Source organism: Furipterus horrens, unplaced genomic scaffold, assembly GCF_987537825.1.
Source record: "Furipterus horrens unplaced genomic scaffold, mFurHor1.1.pri manual_scaffold_17, whole genome shotgun sequence".
NCBI lineage: Eukaryota > Metazoa > Chordata > Mammalia > Chiroptera > Furipteridae > Furipterus > Furipterus horrens.
Window position 1 is genome coordinate 38,607,064 of NW_028327187.1, and position 17,985 is coordinate 38,625,048.

The 17,985-nt window shown below is 37.3% G+C and overlaps 1 protein-coding gene, 1 non-coding gene and 1 pseudogene across 2 annotated transcripts; 2 read left to right on the forward strand and 1 right to left on the reverse strand.

Moving 5' to 3' along the window:
* The first annotated feature begins 5,185 nt into the window (after window positions 1–5,185).
* C1GALT1C1 (C1GALT1 specific chaperone 1) lies at window positions 5,186–7,230 on the forward strand. Its single transcript, XM_090264332.1, has one exon. It carries the CDS (start codon window positions 5,227–5,229, stop codon window positions 6,181–6,183), a length of 957 nt encoding a protein of 318 aa, XP_090120458.1. The 5' UTR covers window positions 5,186–5,226; the 3' UTR covers window positions 6,184–7,230.
* Window positions 7,006–7,197, forward strand: LOC149990833 (U2 spliceosomal RNA). The gene has a single exon (XR_016508761.1). It is a non-coding gene; the product is annotated as a U2 spliceosomal RNA (small nuclear RNA).
* Window positions 7,231–9,879: 2,649 nt separating the features above from the next.
* On the reverse strand, window positions 9,880–10,903 carry LOC149990834 (GPN-loop GTPase 1 pseudogene; annotated as a pseudogene).
* Window positions 10,904–17,985: the final 7,082 nt, after the last annotated feature.

Here is a 17,985-nt window from a genome sequence, read left to right on the forward strand (position 1 = left end):
CTCCCCCACAAGGTGCAGGTTAGTGTGCTTAGTGAAGTGTTTAGTGAGGTTACTGAAATAAAATGCTTAATATTCCACTACATGGATGTACCATAATTAATTCAACCATTCTCTTATTGATGGATAATCCCCACTTTTGCTGTTATAAACAACAATGCATTTACCCTTATACATTTAGCCTTACATTCTGGTGCTTTATTTCTGGGAGAGAGATCACAAGAAGTGGGTTTACTGGGCCAAGGGGTATAAACATTCTTAATTTTAACAAATATTAATTGCATATAATTTTAAATTAGAGCTACAATGTGGAACTGTGTTTTAAAATACAATCACCTAACTACAAGTCAGTCATCTCATTAACTTCACTTCAATTACTAAGTATATTTAAGCTCTGTCTTAAGTTTAAAAAATGAGTTTTTAGACAATCTCTCATGAACAGTACTTTTGGTGTTGAAAATCCTGTGGTTTATTTTTGTTTCAGAGCATCTTGTAGCAATACTTCCAGTTTGGTATACCCCTGTACTAGATTTTTAAAATGCATTTTCAATTGCCTCCTTGTCACTGCCCCTGGATTCTGAGTGCCATTTCTATTTGTCCTTCCTTGGTCCCTTTTTGCAAGGAGAGCCTAGTTCTCTGCACTCTTTAAAAGGTTTATTTTGAATCACATTTTTGTTTATTTTCAATGTATTCTATTGCATTTGGTGATTTTTTCTGAAATTAGCTAAAATTTCCTTTGTAAAGTAGTATAATACATAAACTAATTATCAATGTGCCATGTAAAAAGATGTACTATTTTTTCTGTCTTATACACAGTGCATAGACTGTTAATTAGCTTATTCAATTTTCTGTCCCCTGAATTACCTTTTTTCTACCCAATCTGTTGGGTTTAATTTTTTTTTTAATTTTCAATTAGTTTACGTTCAATATTATTCTGTATTAGTTTCAGATGTACAGAAAAGTGGTTAGAAAATCATGTACTTTACAGAGTGGTCCCCTGTTGCTTTAAGTACCCTCCTGGCTCCATACAGTTACCATATTATTGACTATATGCCCTGTGCTGTAACCTACATCTCTGTGATTATTCTGTAACTACCAAACTGTACAGTTTAATCCCTTCACCTTTTTCACCCAGCCCCCAGCCCCCCTCCCCTCTGACAACTGTCAGCCAATTCTCTGTGTCTGTGAGTCAGTTCCTATTTTGTTCTGTTCATTAGATTCCACATATAAGTGAAATTACATAGCATTTGTCTTTCTCTGTCTGACTTATTTCACTTAGCATAATACCCTCGAGGTCGATCGATGCCGTCACAAAAGATTTCATTCTTTAAAAGGTATTTTTATTGGTATCTTTTCCTCTTATCCATTTCACCCCTCTAATTTGAAAGGTCCCTTTATTTGCTGTTCTTCAAATTCAAAAGTAACAAACGCTTGTTATAACCAGTGGAACAACAAAATACAAGGATGTATAAAAGTAAGCACCTCCACTTCCTGATGTAATCGATAGCACTAGCCTACTGAGGAGCCTTCCACAACTCTCCTTGCTCATACAGACAAAAAAATATGTATACATATACAATTTTGTTTGTTTTCACCAAAGTATAATCATACTATACACATTATTCTGCAACTTGTTTCACTTTAACTATATATATACATATGTACATACATACACATATATTTGTTATGTGAAAATAGACTGTATTATTTAACAAAATACAGTGAAAATACTCTGCAGACTTAAGTTCCTTTCCAGTACTAAAATTTCTTTTTGTATTCCTTTAAAGAACATAACACCATTGTAATTATTTATAATGGATTGTTTAATGTCTTTCTTCCTTGCTACACTGAGAGCTCCATGAAGGCAGGGGGGCTAATTTTCTTCACCATTAACTCCAGAATTTAGGGTAGTGCTGCCAGCATAGTAAATGCCTCATATCTATTTGTTCTTTGTTTCAATGCTTCTTGAAACCTATCTAAACTGGGTAATTGCCAATACTTAAATATATGTCTTTAGAAACTCAGGCCTGAGTAAGTCATCACTCAATGTTATTTGGATGGAATGTAGTGACAGCATATTTTAAATATTTGCGAGAATTTGTGTTTTTAGGAAAACACCCTGCCTGCAACAAAAATTAATTTAAAAAGGCAGATAACACGTTTAGCGGAGAGCTCTGCACTTGTAATTAGGAGACCTGGGTTCTAATCCTATCACTCCTGTTAATTTAGCTGTGGCCTTTATGGAAATTGCCTTATCCTGATCCTGGTTCCATCTGTAGCTCTAGCATTTATTAATTCGACAAATATGTACTGTCTACTACGCGCTGGCACTAGGCTAAGTGCTAGTAATACAGGGGTGAAAATAATAGCCAACACTTAATGAATGCTTTATGCTTGGTCTTTTGCTGATGAAGTCATATACACTCATTTAATCTCCTATGAGATAGCACTACCGTGATATTTCTTTACAAAGAACGGGACTGATGCGTAGCAAGGTGAAATAACTTTTCCAGCATACCAAAGGACGCAGTGAAGACAGGATTGGATTCCAGACAGTAGGGCTTCAGATGCCATTCCAATAACCATGGCGAATCCTTGCCCTCATAACTCGATGACTATTTCTGTGGCTTGTATTTTGGTCCCAGGCCATCAGTACTGAGTTGAGCACCCTCTTCTTAACTGGAAGGTGCAATGACGACGGAGTACGTCGTTTGCAAGGAGCAATGCTCCTGCTACTTCACGTAGCTTCCACACCAGGAACAAGAAGAGGTAGGAGGTGTCAGCAGGTCATACGCACTCGGGCTTCTCTGGGCATCCCATTGGGTAGAAAGGAGCGTGCGGGTCACGCCAGCAAGACGCACTTCTCTGACCTCGGCAGAGGGCGGGGGAGAAGGGGTGTAGAGCGTGCTCCAGGCCTTTCCGCTGTCTGCGCGGAGGACCCGTGGCTCCGCCTAGCCTGGGGCTCGTTTGCCCCGCCCCGGTGCCCGAACAGTCTCCGCATCCACTTCCTGGCCCTCCCCGCTTTTAGCGAAACCAAGGAGAGAACACCGCCTGCACCTAGAGCAGCCCAGCCAGGAGCGTAACCGAGGGCGCGCGAACGTGAGAGAAAAGCCGCGCGCGGCTGCGCTTTCCCACTCCTGAGTCGTTCTAGACACGGGTGAGTTCCCGGGCATCGGCCCTGGGAAGGGTCCGACCCCGCCCATCTTTTGGGAATAGTGTGGGCCCTAGCCCATTCCCAGCATGCTCTACGCGGCCAGGTGCAGAAGGAGTGGGGGGGGCTGTGGAGAGACTGGGAGTCACCTTCCTGGAGGCCCTCCTTGGTCCTTCAATGGGGTCTTGAAGTGACCATGACCTTCCTCTCACTTGTGGTGTCTGTTTCGTCCTCCCTTTTCCATACTCCACCTCAACTTTATTCACCTAAACAGACGCATCTCAAAAACCACTCTCGAAAACTACTGTTTTTGCTTCATTTGTGCCCATGTGCAGTTTTAAGTTTCCCTCTCTTCTGCACCAAATATCCTATCATGTGCATCTCCAGTGTTCCTTTTCTTTTCTTTTTTCTTTTTTTTTTTTTTTTTGTCTCCCCTAGTGGAAAAAAGATCTATTCCTTAGAAAAGTTGGTACAAGTGATACATGAGTATTATCCCAATCAGGAAGGGTTCTGACATACATATGCCATTATCAAGCTGGGAGACACGTGTGAATTGACCAGCAATAATGAAAATTGCATAATACGAAATGCCAAAGTCCTATCTAAATTAATTTGAGTGCATCTGACAATTCTGATATTAAGCAGAACTTGTTTCCTGTCAATTCTCTTTTCCTTCTCAGACCTGTGTTTATTGACCAAGTTCTGTGAGTGACACAAGAAAACCATCCTGCCTTTTTCCTCACCCACCACCCCCACTGAGGAATTACATCTGCCAAGCTATTCCACATCTGCCCTGGTGGCAGTCAAAGTCCATTTCCTCTAGAGTAAAATCAACGGATGGTTTTCTTGAAACAGTATATTGATGTGTGCAAAATGTCAATTGTGGTTAACAAATCCCACTTTTTTTCATTTATAGGAAAACAAGGTTATTATGTAACTTGTTTATTAAGTTCTTGATAATATGGGTAGAAGCACTGTTGAGATCATTATTCTGTAGTGAAAAAGCATTAACTGATGTCAGGCGATCTCATTTCTAGTTCAGTTCTACCACTTACTGTGTGACTTTGAGTAAGTTACTTAAACTCTCTGGATCCTCTGTTTCCCTATCTGTAAAGGAGAGAAATTATATTAGGTAGCTCCTAATACCCCTTTCTTTCAACTTTAAGACTCAGAGGGAAACTAATTAGACCATTCCCTGTAGAGATAGAGGGCAGATTGGGAAAATCTTAACAGTTGTATTTAATGTTCGCTTTTCTTTTCATTTGTAATTGAAACAACAGTGTAGACTTTTCCTCTTAAAGAATAAGAAAATGCCTTGAGAGGAAATAAAAATGTTCATTAATGGTCCCTAGATAAGCCTATATTGATTCAGTTCTTATGCAAATAGTTTTTAAGTAGTTTCATTATGGATTTTATTACATCAGTTAGTTGAGATACTTATTGGAAGCCACTTAGTTTATTAACATAAGGGTAAATATTAACAGATATTAACATATATGGTGTCAATCTCAAGAAACTTGCTTTGGATGTATTCAAAACATGGAAGGATAGCAGCCATCAGTCAAATAAAGTACTAGGTTGAGAACAGAAATGTCTGCACAGATTCCATTAATGATTTGCCAATTGTTGGTGGTTTTATCTATTCAAGTTAAGGTTTTGATATGAAAATCTATTTCTGCCTGCAAAGGTATATAACTAATAACACAAGCTTGTGAACAGAATTCCTGTAATGGGAATTATGGACAGATAACCTATGTAATATTGGTTTCTCAGGCTAAGGCTTTGATTTAGTACTTGGTTAATTAAATCTCTACAGATGAAGCACAGAAATAACCTGCCAGAAAAATTCTACGTAGAGGTGTTGCTGTAAAGTTCCAGTTTATACTGAACAGTATAAGTTGAAAGTGAACAAGTCTTAGAATCCTTGGTACTATTTGCGAGTAACTTGATTTCAAACTTGGGAACCTTTTTTAATGTTAGGAGAAAAATGTAAGTGTATAAGGAATACCAAATCAAATCACTAAACTAATATTTTTCTAGTAAGTATCCTAAGGATTTCTTTCTTCTTTATAGGAAAAATGCTTTCTGAAAGCAGTTCATTTTTGAAAGGTGTGATGCTGGGAAGCGTTTTCTGTGCCTTGATCACTATGCTAGGGCACGTTAGAATTGGTTATGGAAATAGAATGTACCACCATGAGCATCATCACCTACAAGCTCCTAATAAAGAAGATATCTTGAAAATTTCAGAGAATGAACGCATGGAGCTCAGTAAGAGCTTTCGGGTATACTGTATCATCCTTGTAAAACCCAAAGATGTGAGTCTTTGGGCAGCAGTGAAGGAGACTTGGACCAAACACTGTGACAAAGCAGAGTTCTTCAGTTCTGAAAATGTTAAAGTATTTGAGTCAATTAACATGGAAACAAATGACATGTGGTTAATGATGAGAAAAGCTTATAAATATGCCTTTGATAAATATAGAGACCAGTACAACTGGTTCTTCCTTGCACATCCCTCAACATTTGCTATTATTGAAAACCTAAAGTATTTTTTGTTAAAAAAGGATCCATCACAACCTTTCTATCTAGGCCACACTGTAAAATCTGGAGACCTTGAATATGTGAATGTGGAAGGAGGAATTGTCTTAAGTATAGAATCAATGAAAAGGCTTAACAGCCTTCTCAGTGTCCCTGAAAAGTGTCCTGAACAGGGAGGGATGATTTGGAAGATATCTGAAGATAAGCAGCTAGCAGTCTGCCTGAAATATGCTGGAGTGTTTGCAGAAAACGCAGAAGATTCTGAAGGAAAAGATGTATTTAATACCAAATCTGTTGGACTTTTTATTAAAGAGGCAATGACTAATCAACCCAGCTTGGTAATAGAAGGATGTTGTTCAGATATGGCTGTTACTTTTAATGGACTGACTCCTAATCAGATGCATGTGATGATGTATGGGGTATACCGTCTTAGGGCCTTTGGGCATATTTTCAATGATGCATTGGTTTTCTTACCTCCAAATGGATCTGACAATGACTGAAAAGTGAAACAAGAGCATGTATGTGATCACCTTACAGGACATGTGTTGTCATTATTTGTAGTAACAACTACATATCTAACACAGCAATTTGTGTCTTTTTTTCCTTTTCCATTTCGTGAGACTGATTTAGTCACATTAAAACTTAGTACTACACTTTTAAATAGGGTGGGTTTTTTTTCTTTAAAACATGAAAATTTCAAACATGTTGGAAGAAATGTTTTAAAAATAATCTTGCAAATAAACCACATATTTATATATTTATGTGATAAATTCTAAATTATCAACATTAAAATTTGTGGCACATATTTTAGCTGATTGGTTAAAAATGTTAATGTCTTTGGCTTTCTAAGATATGTAAATGAATCTGTAATTGTGAACTTATGATTAAAGGTAAAACTTTTAGCTGTGTTTCCATTACTTCTAATGTTAGTTTGTGTTCTAAGCCTCTGCAAGTGAAAATAAATTTGCTTTCTCAAAATATACAACCAAGCAACAAAGGGAATGTTCCTATCCAATGTAAAAATGAAAGGTGAAATCTATCCTTGAGAGAAAAAGTGACAGTTACTTACAGAGTTTAATAATGTTCTTGGGAGCTAATATAGTAGCATTCCTCAGCATACCCAATTTCAGTGTAACTCTGTACTTCTCTCTGCAGATACTGAAATTGGAGGGATGACTATGAAGAATGTAACGTCATTTAACTGTGTTGTTTCTCAGTTAAGCTCTAAGCCGTGGCTCAGATAAAACTATATCAGTTGATATTTATATACTCCTCTTGGGAAAATGAGTTCTACGGAGGTATCCTTTGAAAAACTTCTTTTGATCACTTTTCAGCCTTTTGGCTAAGACCAAGTGTAGGTATCTGTTCTTACCAGTTTAACATCTGACACGTCCTCTATTTGAGGACAATATATTACATGGATTTTTGGAGTAGGGAGATGAAACAGGAGCTTGCTCCATCCACACTGTGCGTTGACCTGGTATTGCGGTACCTCCAGGAATGGTGCACCACCTTAGGGACCAAAAAAAAAAAAAAAGAAAACAAATTTCTGGCAATCAGGCAGTTTCACTTACCTGAGTTGAGTCCTTCCTGTTTTTGTTTGTTAAAATTCTGAAATTTTCCCCATGTTTATGGTTGCACTCTATGCAATTGTTTTTGATGTGGAAGACTTAACCTCACTATTCACTTTGGACTACCATATCATTTGCCTAATTTCAGTGGCTACCCAGAAGCTTTATCCAGTGGTGAATAAATAGCTCCTATGCTTGTAAATGTGTGAAATACTTGGAGCTGACTTGTCCTATAATTTGGTCTGCCTGTGCTGTATTAATTAAGTCAGGTCCATAAGCCCCCATAGCATGTGAGACCATGAAATTTTAGAGATAAACATTTCCTGTAACTAGGCTCATGATGTTAATGGTCTCCCACAGCTTTTGCAAACCAGAAAGAATTTCCTCAAGGGGATCTTGGGTGTCAAATTGTTGATCATCAGAGTAATGTATAAAAACCTTTTGTTTGAATTTATCTACTTTTCCTTATTGGGGCTTTTGGTTAAAATGAAGGGTTATTAATTTTGAAAAATAATAAAACCCCTTTATCAAGCACCATAATATGTGGTCTCAAATGGAATTAATTATTACAGATCAAATCATGTTCAGTGTGAGTCCAATGATAAACAGTACCTCATTGACTGTAACACCCATTATTACTCCCAACACCACTGTTACATTTCTACTATATTCATCACCTTCAGTTACATAAGTGTATCAAGGTATAGTTGTAACAAATATATCAGTGAATGCATTCCATTGTTTTATTTCCTAATGGGTGCTAAGGTAACAATTGCTTTTTAAACCAAATTGATACTCTTGGTTATATTTTTATACGTAAGTATTTCTTTATAAAATATTAGTTGTCTTAAATAACATGCTGTCTCTTTGAATTTATTTGTACCCAGTCTTGTAGATAAAATCTGATTCTGTAACATAGAAAATAATATTACTGAGGTTATGGTTACAGATTTGATCACCATGCATTCAACAGTCAAATGCTAACTCTAACCCCACTCTGTTACTTGTGGGGAGAATTGGGAAGAATGAAGGTCTAATGGAAATTGATCATGATAGGGAATATATTTTACGTATGGCTGGTGGCTACCATATTGGACAACACAGGTGTAACAAATTACAGAAGTGTGAGACCCACTAGGATATGAATGAGAAAATACTGAAGTTTCTTCTAAAAGTTGTATTTATCTTTCTGGTTGTCTTGAATACAGTGAAAACTCAACTTGACTTTTAGCAGGCCCCAGACCATCTCCTTACACAAGTTTAATGACTAGATCTTCTTTCTCAAAATTAAAACATTGGATTTGGAACAATTTGCATATTAGCCCCCTTGACTTTTTTTTTTTTCATGTAGCTAAAAGATTGCTTATGTGTCAAGTCTGATTTACAATGCCCACATTTTTCTGTAATGCATTTACTTTTTTGGTTAAATAAAATACTCAATATTTTATTTTTAGAATGTTTAAACTGGAGAATAGGCACCAGATGGCCAAAGTTAGGGTATTCTGATAAAGCAGGTTATATGAGGATTGATATGAGAGTCACTGGGCCTGGAATTGTCACAGGCTGTTTGAGTTAGAGCATGGTTCAAACAGATTAATGGGCCCCACCACCAGTTTCTGATTCAGGTCTTCAGTGTCCCATTTCTAACAATTTCACAGGTGATGCTTATGCTTCTGGTCCAGAGACTACACTTTCAGAACCCCTGGAGTACAGATTAGGCAGAGATAAAATTCCTAAAGAAAAATGTACGTTTTAAGAGATTGTGAAGCATGAAGGCATGGTAAACCCTTAACATGACTTATATATGGAATGTACACCTGACCCAAATCCATGGCCTTTGAGTAGATCACCAAGGATACTTTGCATTAAGTTCAAAATACAATACAAACAGGCCCTGCTAGGTATGTGTACAGGTGAAACTTTAGTGAACATCGCCTATTTACCGAGACAGATTTCGACATGTGACTTTAAACCTCTGATGAAGAGAAGTGAGTCTATTTGTGATTATATAATTTTCTTTGAAATTATGACAGCCAGGCTTACAACACAGTTAAAATTAAAAACTTTATCCAAGTCACTATCAAAAGCAGGATTCATATTCATTAATTACATGTTTTTCCCACTTTCTTCAACAAACCTGGTGTCCTATAATGAGCTACCAAGCGTGAGGCACGTTTCATCCCAACGTTGATTGGTTGCCAAGGAGACTCCACTGCCACTCTGCCCAAGCTCATGTTTCCCCTCTCCCTTTGTGCTAAAAGAAGGGGAAATTGTGGGTCAAGGGCAAGATGGTAGGGAAATAGAGCCTAGAGGTCCAGCCTAATAGCGATCTGAAACAAACTATGTTCTCTCTCTGTTCCACCCATCAGCAGCAAAAGTACTTCAGTTCAACTGGCAAAATGTTGTTTTATGCTTGAAGGAATAGCAGCATCCAAAAACAGAATATCCATCCTTGCAAAAATCCAAGGGAACAGCCAAGGGGAATTGGCATCTACCTGACAGGTCCAAATGTCTTCTGTCCCTAGCTTCATCAGAGTCAGAAGATTTCCCTAAAAAGAAAAATTCTGCTATTCTGAACAAAATTGTTCTTTATAGGAACCCCAATCAGAGGTAAGGATAGTTCCTTCACAGAATTACAAACTTTTGGACTTCTAGAAACTGTTCGTTGTTTCTCTTCCAGTACTGTGCCTTTGATTCTTGCATAAAATTCTGGAGCTCTGGTTCTTCATAACTTTCCTGTCTGTGATTAATATCACCAGTGCCACTGTCTGCTTCCTTATCATCTTCATCCAAGGTTCTTTGAGTCAGGTTCAAGTCAGAAGGGTCCTGCACAGGAGATAAGCTGTCTGTAGCAGCTCCTGTGTCCAAGGCTTCCGTATCTTCCCAAAGGTGTTCCAGTTCTTTCTGCTGCTGGCTCTGTGCACTAGCCAGTGATTTCTTCAGATGTTCATATTCAGAACAATACTCCCTTTCATATTCTTCTGCAGCACTGGTGACTTGCACAAGGACTCCATCTAAGCCTGTACTCAGAACAGCAGACACACCTACCAATCTGAGTGAGCTGTGAAACTCCTGTAACAAAGCTTATTGAATAAGTCAGGTTACTGATATGTAGTCTCTTGATTCAGGGCATCTTGGAAAGCCTCAAAATCTTCCATCCATTTCACTGCAAAGCAGTAATCAATGATGTCAGTTTTATTCATGACTACAGTGAAAGGAAGCTTGGTTTTGTACAAGATACTGCAGGCATAGGGCATATTGGACATGAGGGTCACTGAGTTGGCACTTCTTCACGTGTCCTTTACATAAATGACAGTTGTTGGAATTGAGGATGGCAGGGCTTCGGTGATGATTGTCCCAGAGGCTGACCAGGTGAATACTTAAATCTGCCCAGGTGTGTCCTTGAAGACATATTTAGGCATCTTCTGGGCCTTCTCAATAAATTTCATCACCTGACCCAATCTGGTAGTAAAAAGATTGAGTGAGGTCACCACTATGCCACCTTTGGGCCCAAGTCCATATTGTTTCATGAGTTCTTTATACTTCACAGTGTCACAAATAACAATATTGGCAGGGAAGAGAACGTTTTGCACAGATTGGTCACATACGGCAGAGAGCCTCAGCTGTTCAGAAGTCCAATGAGCCTTTCCAATAAAACAGTAGTTCCATGAAAGCAGGAACCTTGACAGCCTCGTTTTCACTGTATCCCCAGTGCCTGTGTTTGAGTCAAACTTATCACAATTACCAAGCAGCAGGATCTCAAATGCTCCTCTAATACATTTAAACAAAACCATCTAATGGGCTTTCTTAAAACAGGGCACACCTATATTAGAAAAGTTACTGAAACCAGAGTCTGGTGATGATGTACCACTCATTTGCCTTTTGTTTGTTAATAATATGGTGTTCCTTCGCAACAGCATGGATGGAACTGGAGAGTATTGTGCTAAGTGAAATAAGTCAGGCGGCAAAAGACAAATACCATATCATCTCACCTATAAGAGGAACCTAATGAACCAAACAAACCAGCAAAATAGAACCAGATACACAGAAACAAGGAACAGACTGACAGTGACCAGAGGGGAGTAGGGAGGGGATAAGGGAGGGAAGAAGGGGAAAGGTCTACTCAAGGGATATGTATAAATGACCCATGGGCCCATGGACATGGGCAACAGGGTGGGGATTGACTAGGAGTGGGGGAGGGGTTGGTAGGGCGGGTGAGAGCAACAGGGGGAAAAATTGGGACAATGGTAAAAACAATTTAAAAGGAAAAAAAAGAATATGATGACAGTGCTTGTCTGAGTGGTTATTTGTAAAAGTGTAGTTTTCTTTTGGCATTCAGAGGAGTTCAGAAATGTTTGCCACCCTCCCTGCAAAGGAGTCCCCCAGAGTTTAACTTAAAATAATCACTCAGTAATTCCCATATCATCAAAGATAAAATACTATGAAGTCTTTAAAGGGTAATGGGAACAATGACTTGTTTGTAAAGTATGAAATGAAATGATGGTGTACATCTGGGCTCTCTTATAATAGGAGAGAAATCTACCTTTATTAGTATGGAGTCTATACCCTATAATATTCCCCGGATATACTGAGTATGAGCTCAGCGCTAGGCCTGGTATTTTGTTGAAAGCAAAAAGAGCCCAAACTCCTGATTCATAAAGGGAGTCAAATAATCACTTTGTGTAAGCCTTGCCTGAGCAGCAAAACAAGCCATAGTTTATTATTAAAATGTGGTGGCCCTTCTGCCTTAAAATGTCCTCTATTTGATAAATACTATTTCTTTTATCCCACATAATTTGTTTCTTTTGTAGTTTTCACTGATGCCATGCAAGAATGGCCACACTGGTTATACCATTGCTTGGGCAATTTGGCAAAAGCCCGGGCTAGAAGAGCAGGGCCTAAAAAGATTTTCGATGGATGGTGCATAGATGGATGGGAGCAAAAGAGGAAGGATGCTCTTAATATGTGAAAGGCTTGCATTTGAAAAAAATTAAATGCTTTGATCTAGTGATGAGACATCCACATGGATACTTAATGTATTGAATGGGGACATTTTTTTAATGCCTCCTTTGAGAAGACTTTCTTTTTTAAAAAAACATTTTATTTATTTTTAGAAAGGGTAAGGGAGGGAGAGAAACATCGATGTGTGAGAGACATCCATCGGTCGCCTCCCGTGCGCCCCCAACTGGGGACCTGGCCTGAAACCCAGGCATGTGCCCTGATTGGAAATCGAACCAGTGACCATTCAGTTCACAGGCCAGTACTCAATCCACTGAGCCACACCAGCTAGGGCTGAATGGGGACATTCTAATTTTCAAAACACCAGCCCCATACCATATGAGAGGGAAAGGGAAAAACTGTTCCTAGCTTAACCGAAGACAGTACTGGTACTGAGAATCTTTTTTGTATTTACCACTCTAAGGTATTTGCCTCTAAAAGGAAGCTTCAGGAAATAGTGCCCATTCTCCATTCTAGTGTGACCTAATAGAAATATAATGTGAGTCATGTGTGTAAGTTTTCTATTAGTCACATTAACAAAGTAAATGACAGAGATGAAATTACTTTTAGCATTATCTTTTATTTAACCTAATATATCCAAAATATTGTTGTTTCAACATGTAATCAACAGAATATAGTTTACGTTCTTTTTTATTAAGTCTTTGGAATCCAGTATGTATTTTAGTTACAGCAGAGGTCTAAGCAATTCCATAAGTGCAAGGACCCTACCCCACCCTTAGAGGATATATGAATGGGAGAAAACTTGGTTTCTTCTGAAAGTCCTATTTTTCTGGTTGTCTTGAATGCTATTGAAATTGCAACCTGACTTTCAGTAGGCCTTGTGCCATCTCTTTGCATGAGTTCAATCACTGGATCTTCATTACTAAAATTAAATCATTGGATCTGGAACAAATTACAGATTAGACCCCTTAGCTTTTTTTCTTAATTATAACGGAATCAAACTGCTCCTGTCATTAATTTTAATACTAATTCTTCTCCCCATCTGTCTTTTGGATATATCGATAGTCACAAAGCAGCTGCTAGTCCTGCCTTTGCACATTCCGCTCTATAGTCATCTCTCCAGTTCTTAACTAACCCTTCCCCTCTATCCTTTTCTAAAACAATCCAGCCATGGCTTCTGAATGCATAACCTTTAACAAGCCAAAACTCACCTGGCTTGAAGGTGCCTAATAACGGAAAAGGTTCAGACCTCAGTCCGATTTCAAAACTTATACCCTGCTGATGAAGAGGGAAACAAAAACAATCTTGGAAGGACAGACACTGTGCAAACAACAACCCACTCTTATGCATCACATCCCATCCCTATTTCCCACTGTGGAACAGAGGCTTGGCAACTTTATTTCTCCTCGCTAACCCATAAACAAAGATGGTGATGCGACTGTGGGCCAAGGTTAACATTTTATGAAAAATGAAGGGAGACTGGTTGCACAATAGGCTTTAGAGTGAGGCAGAATTAAGTTCAAATCCCAATTTTGCCATTTATTAGTGGGCGTCTTCAGGAAAGTTATATAACCCCTCTGGTGCCTTAGTTTCTTCATTTGTAAAATTAGAATTAAAATTATCTCATGGAACCATCATAAAAATTAAGCAAGATATGGAAGTAGAACTTCTGCATATAGTAGGCACTCAGGGAATGTTATTTCCCTTTCCTTCTTACAAGTTTAATTGCCACTTTAAACAGTTAAGTATGTACCAATCCTTTTTATTAAATATCTTGATGGTAAAATATTAAAATATTGATGTGAATAACAGCTGGTATTGAATATTCAAATTCACAAGAGAATGCCTTAATTAATAGTTTAAGATAACATCTCTATCTGTGCCATGTAATAAAATAGCTGCTCCTCAAACATCTTTTTTAATAAATATATTTAAGAAAAAATTCAGAAGTTGCTTTTAAGAACATTAACTTACAACATGTTCCCCTTTCACAACAAATTAGACATCATTGGAACCAAAATTGCCCAGATCGGTATGATTTCTGTCCCTTCACACTTTAATCAAGATGTTTCTCTGTATATTGGCAAAAATCACCATTAGGTGAGACTCCTGCATCGCTAGAAAACATACCTGGGCATTTAGTACTTGAGAGAGCACTGGGTGGGACAGCACCCAGAAGCTAATGAGGCCATGTGCCTTCTCTCAGATCTCTAAATTTGGAAGCAACTTACTTTGCGGATTCCTTTTAAAACATTTGGCAAAACAAACATTTTACCTTGTAAAACACATGTACAGGATAAGTGTCCAAGGTTTTACTACATTTTACTCCCTACTATTTTAAAAACAGAACAAAATATTGTGGTGAAAATATTTTCTGGTCATGTGCTTTGTGAAAGCTATTTAAGAGATAGACATTAACTTGATGGGTTAGAGATTGCTATTATCCCACAAACTGAAGCTGTTTCTACCTCTATATTCAAATAAATTTCAGGTTGAACTTTCTTAAATATAAAATGCTTACACAAGCAAACTTGAGAACTATCTTAGTCATGAAAAAGCATACTTTTTCCTAATCCTGGATAAGTCAACTCTAAAAAATCTGTCCAGAGCCTACAGGACAAAAAGGACTCTCCCCCTGTCCTTCTTACCTTCCCCAATCTAGTCCACATGTGTAAGTGAACAGTGAATTTTGTCTTTAAAACTGAATTTTGAACGAGGCACCATTAGAACTAATGAAAACAGTATCCAGACTATGAAGTTCATATGAAAGCCATCTGAAAATGTTAAAATGTCAATATGCAGAAATAAAATTTTCAAGCCCCACTGACAGAGAAGCAAAACTGGAAGTGTATGCTGCCGCTTTTAAAAGTTGTTTCAAATTTAAGCTCATTCAAAGACTATTAATACAGTGTCACTCTAACATGCAGTTTCATCACAAAATAATCTTATTGGTTTCAAGCCTCAGGGCTTCATCATGCATCAGCATAGAAGGACAACCCCAGCATTTAGGAACAAGGACAGAAAGTGTCCCATTTTGAAACAGAAGTTGATGATAAAAATAAATTGCCCAATCTCAAAAGTCTCCCCAATATAGTTTTCCCAAGGGAATTCGATTTGTTTTTCAGGCATATGTTTGGAGAAGTGGCACTTTTCTCTAAGCAAGCGCTTAGTTAAATGATTTATTGCTTAAAATCCAGCCTTTTGCGCTTACGCTTGTGAAAATCAGAAGAAATTACTTATTTCACCATGGATAAAAGTTAATAGCTATCATTGATAATTAAGTCTTATGATAAACATTTAAATAAAATTAGAAGGAAAGACAAATCTTTTTTTTAATGTGTTTTATTGATTAGTGTTACATTTGTTCCAATTTTTCTTCCCTCTGCTCCCCTCCACCCAGTGGCCCCCCTCCCTCCCCTTGTCCCCCCCTTTTAGTCCATGTCCATTGGTTGTGCATATAGTTCAAATAAATCTTTATATCTTTTAAACTTATGGGTACGGTAGATTTATGAGAACACTTACAATGGAGGGGGGTAAGTGATTATGCCTTAGAAGTACACTACAAGTATATTCAAATATTTGCTGAAATTAAAATATTTTAAAATTGGGGAATGGAATAAGAAAAGCAATAAAATTATGATGTGGAAATCATGATTTGTTTTATTTTCCAAATGTGATCTTTTTAAGTGTATCAGACAAGCATTTAATTAACATTGCACAATAGTGAGGCATGCCAGTCTCTGTAACAACTAGAATTTTCAGTAGAAACTATTTCACTAATCGATCTTTTATTTCTCAAAGTGTTTAATAATAAAATGTGGTGTTCTTTAATTTTTCACTAATATAAATTAAACTAACTTAATAGTACTAATTAGTTTATGTGTTTTTATCAATTTTGCCTCCCCATGACCTGTTCTAATAAACATGATATTAGGGGAAATTCCAGTGAGTTATTTCCCATATCTCTTTCCATACATAAATCATATTGTCCAAGAGGGCCAGCCTCTTCAACCAACCAACTAGCCTGCCTAGTAGTATCAACAGATTAAAAACTTGTTCTCATTCTTGTTCATTTGCTCCTGTTCTGATGGCATTATAGTCCTGTACAAGTACTTAATTAGTTTAAATACAATGGTAAACAAATTAGTGTTATAGTGCACTATATCTACTCTTTTACCTGCTACAAAAAAAGTATGATAAAGTATACAAAGTGTAAAAACAGATAATAGAAAGTATGCATTTACATGTGTCAGTCTCCACGTTGATAGGCATGATTTTACTAGGAACTATTGCTGAGAGTCTTGGATATTAAGAATACAATTATATTTATTCTAATTTTTGCTGCCTTAATATAGTTAATAACACACTAAACATAACTGTTCTGAATGACTTTCAAAATATATTGTAATAACCCAATTCTTACAAGTTACTGAACAATTTAAGTTTCTGATTGCTTGAGACCTCAGGAGTCATGGTTATACTGATATAGGATGCATATATTTTCATTATAAATGAGTTTTAGTGAATACTCCTTTAGAAATTGGAACATTTTGAGTTTCCTGAAGAGTCTTGAGAAATATTGTCTCAATATTAAGGAACTTAGATAAACAAAGTTAAAACATTTATATTTTGTTTGGGTATACATTCAGTATCCCATTAATATTCTCATGAACAACAAAAAAGTAAAATATTTATTATAGTTAAATACTTCTACAAATTTCGTTATTTGACATTCTTATATATAGTTTACTGAAGTACTATGGTTAGAAATACTGTATCCTCAGTAGCTGATTTGTATACAGAGGGAAATTGGCTGGATATCATTATTATTTGACAAATGCCACATGACCTTCTGTTTGGGGTTAACCTTAAACTGAAATGTTCATGACTGCCCTTGGGATAAATCCAGCTGCTTGTTTTGGATCCAGAATATTAAAAAAAGGAAAAATGTAGCTGCCAAGAGAATATCACCAAACTGCTGTAACAGATAAGTCTGCTAGAAAAGGGCTGATCAGGCCTTTATATTACTGCACAAAGGGACAGCCATGTGACTTGGAATGCTGAATTGTTGAAACTCTAAGCATCTGGAATTTTTTTTTTAATCTTCTCACACTGAATACAATTGAATATTTTTATATTTCGTTCATGTGTAAATTACAAATTTTGATGACTAAAATTAGAAAAGTATCAGAAACATCATACTGGCTTTATAAATTGGTATTGGTATTGGGCTACCACCATTACTCAGATTTTTTAAAATGTAAATTTACTCACTAGACTGGAAGCTCCTTAAGGGCAAGGGCCACTTGTATATTATTCGACTTCGTGCCTCATCACCTAGAACCTAGGACATATTCAATAAATGTCCATTGAGCTGAACTGACTTTGCCTAAGTGGATCAGATACACAGAAATGGCTATATTGTAGATTGACTTAACATAAATTAATTTTGAGACTAAAACTGAACTGAAGACACATTGCCTGAGTGAAAACAGGCTCTCCCTGTATTCCTGCTCTCAGGAATGTGGGCAAACTAGGTTTCCTTTAAGCATAGTGCCTAAAGAGGATGATATATCTGTTTGTTTAACCTCTTTGAATTGGGTTCCCTGCATGATGTAATGTTTATAAACTGATAAGGCTCCCATGTTTAGAGTGACAACCCTGATTAATATCCATGACCCTAGGCCTCAGACCCAGGGGAAGCAGGAAACAGTACACATTTAGTCCACATCACCAAGGCAACACAGTCAGTGTACCTCAGCATGGTAGAAA

What these genes read in the sequence shown, in the direction of transcription:
- C1GALT1C1 (XM_090264332.1), top strand. Translation starts at nt 5,227, where the DNA reads ATGCTTTCTGAAAGCAGTTCATTTTTGAAAGGTGTGATGCTGGGAAGC.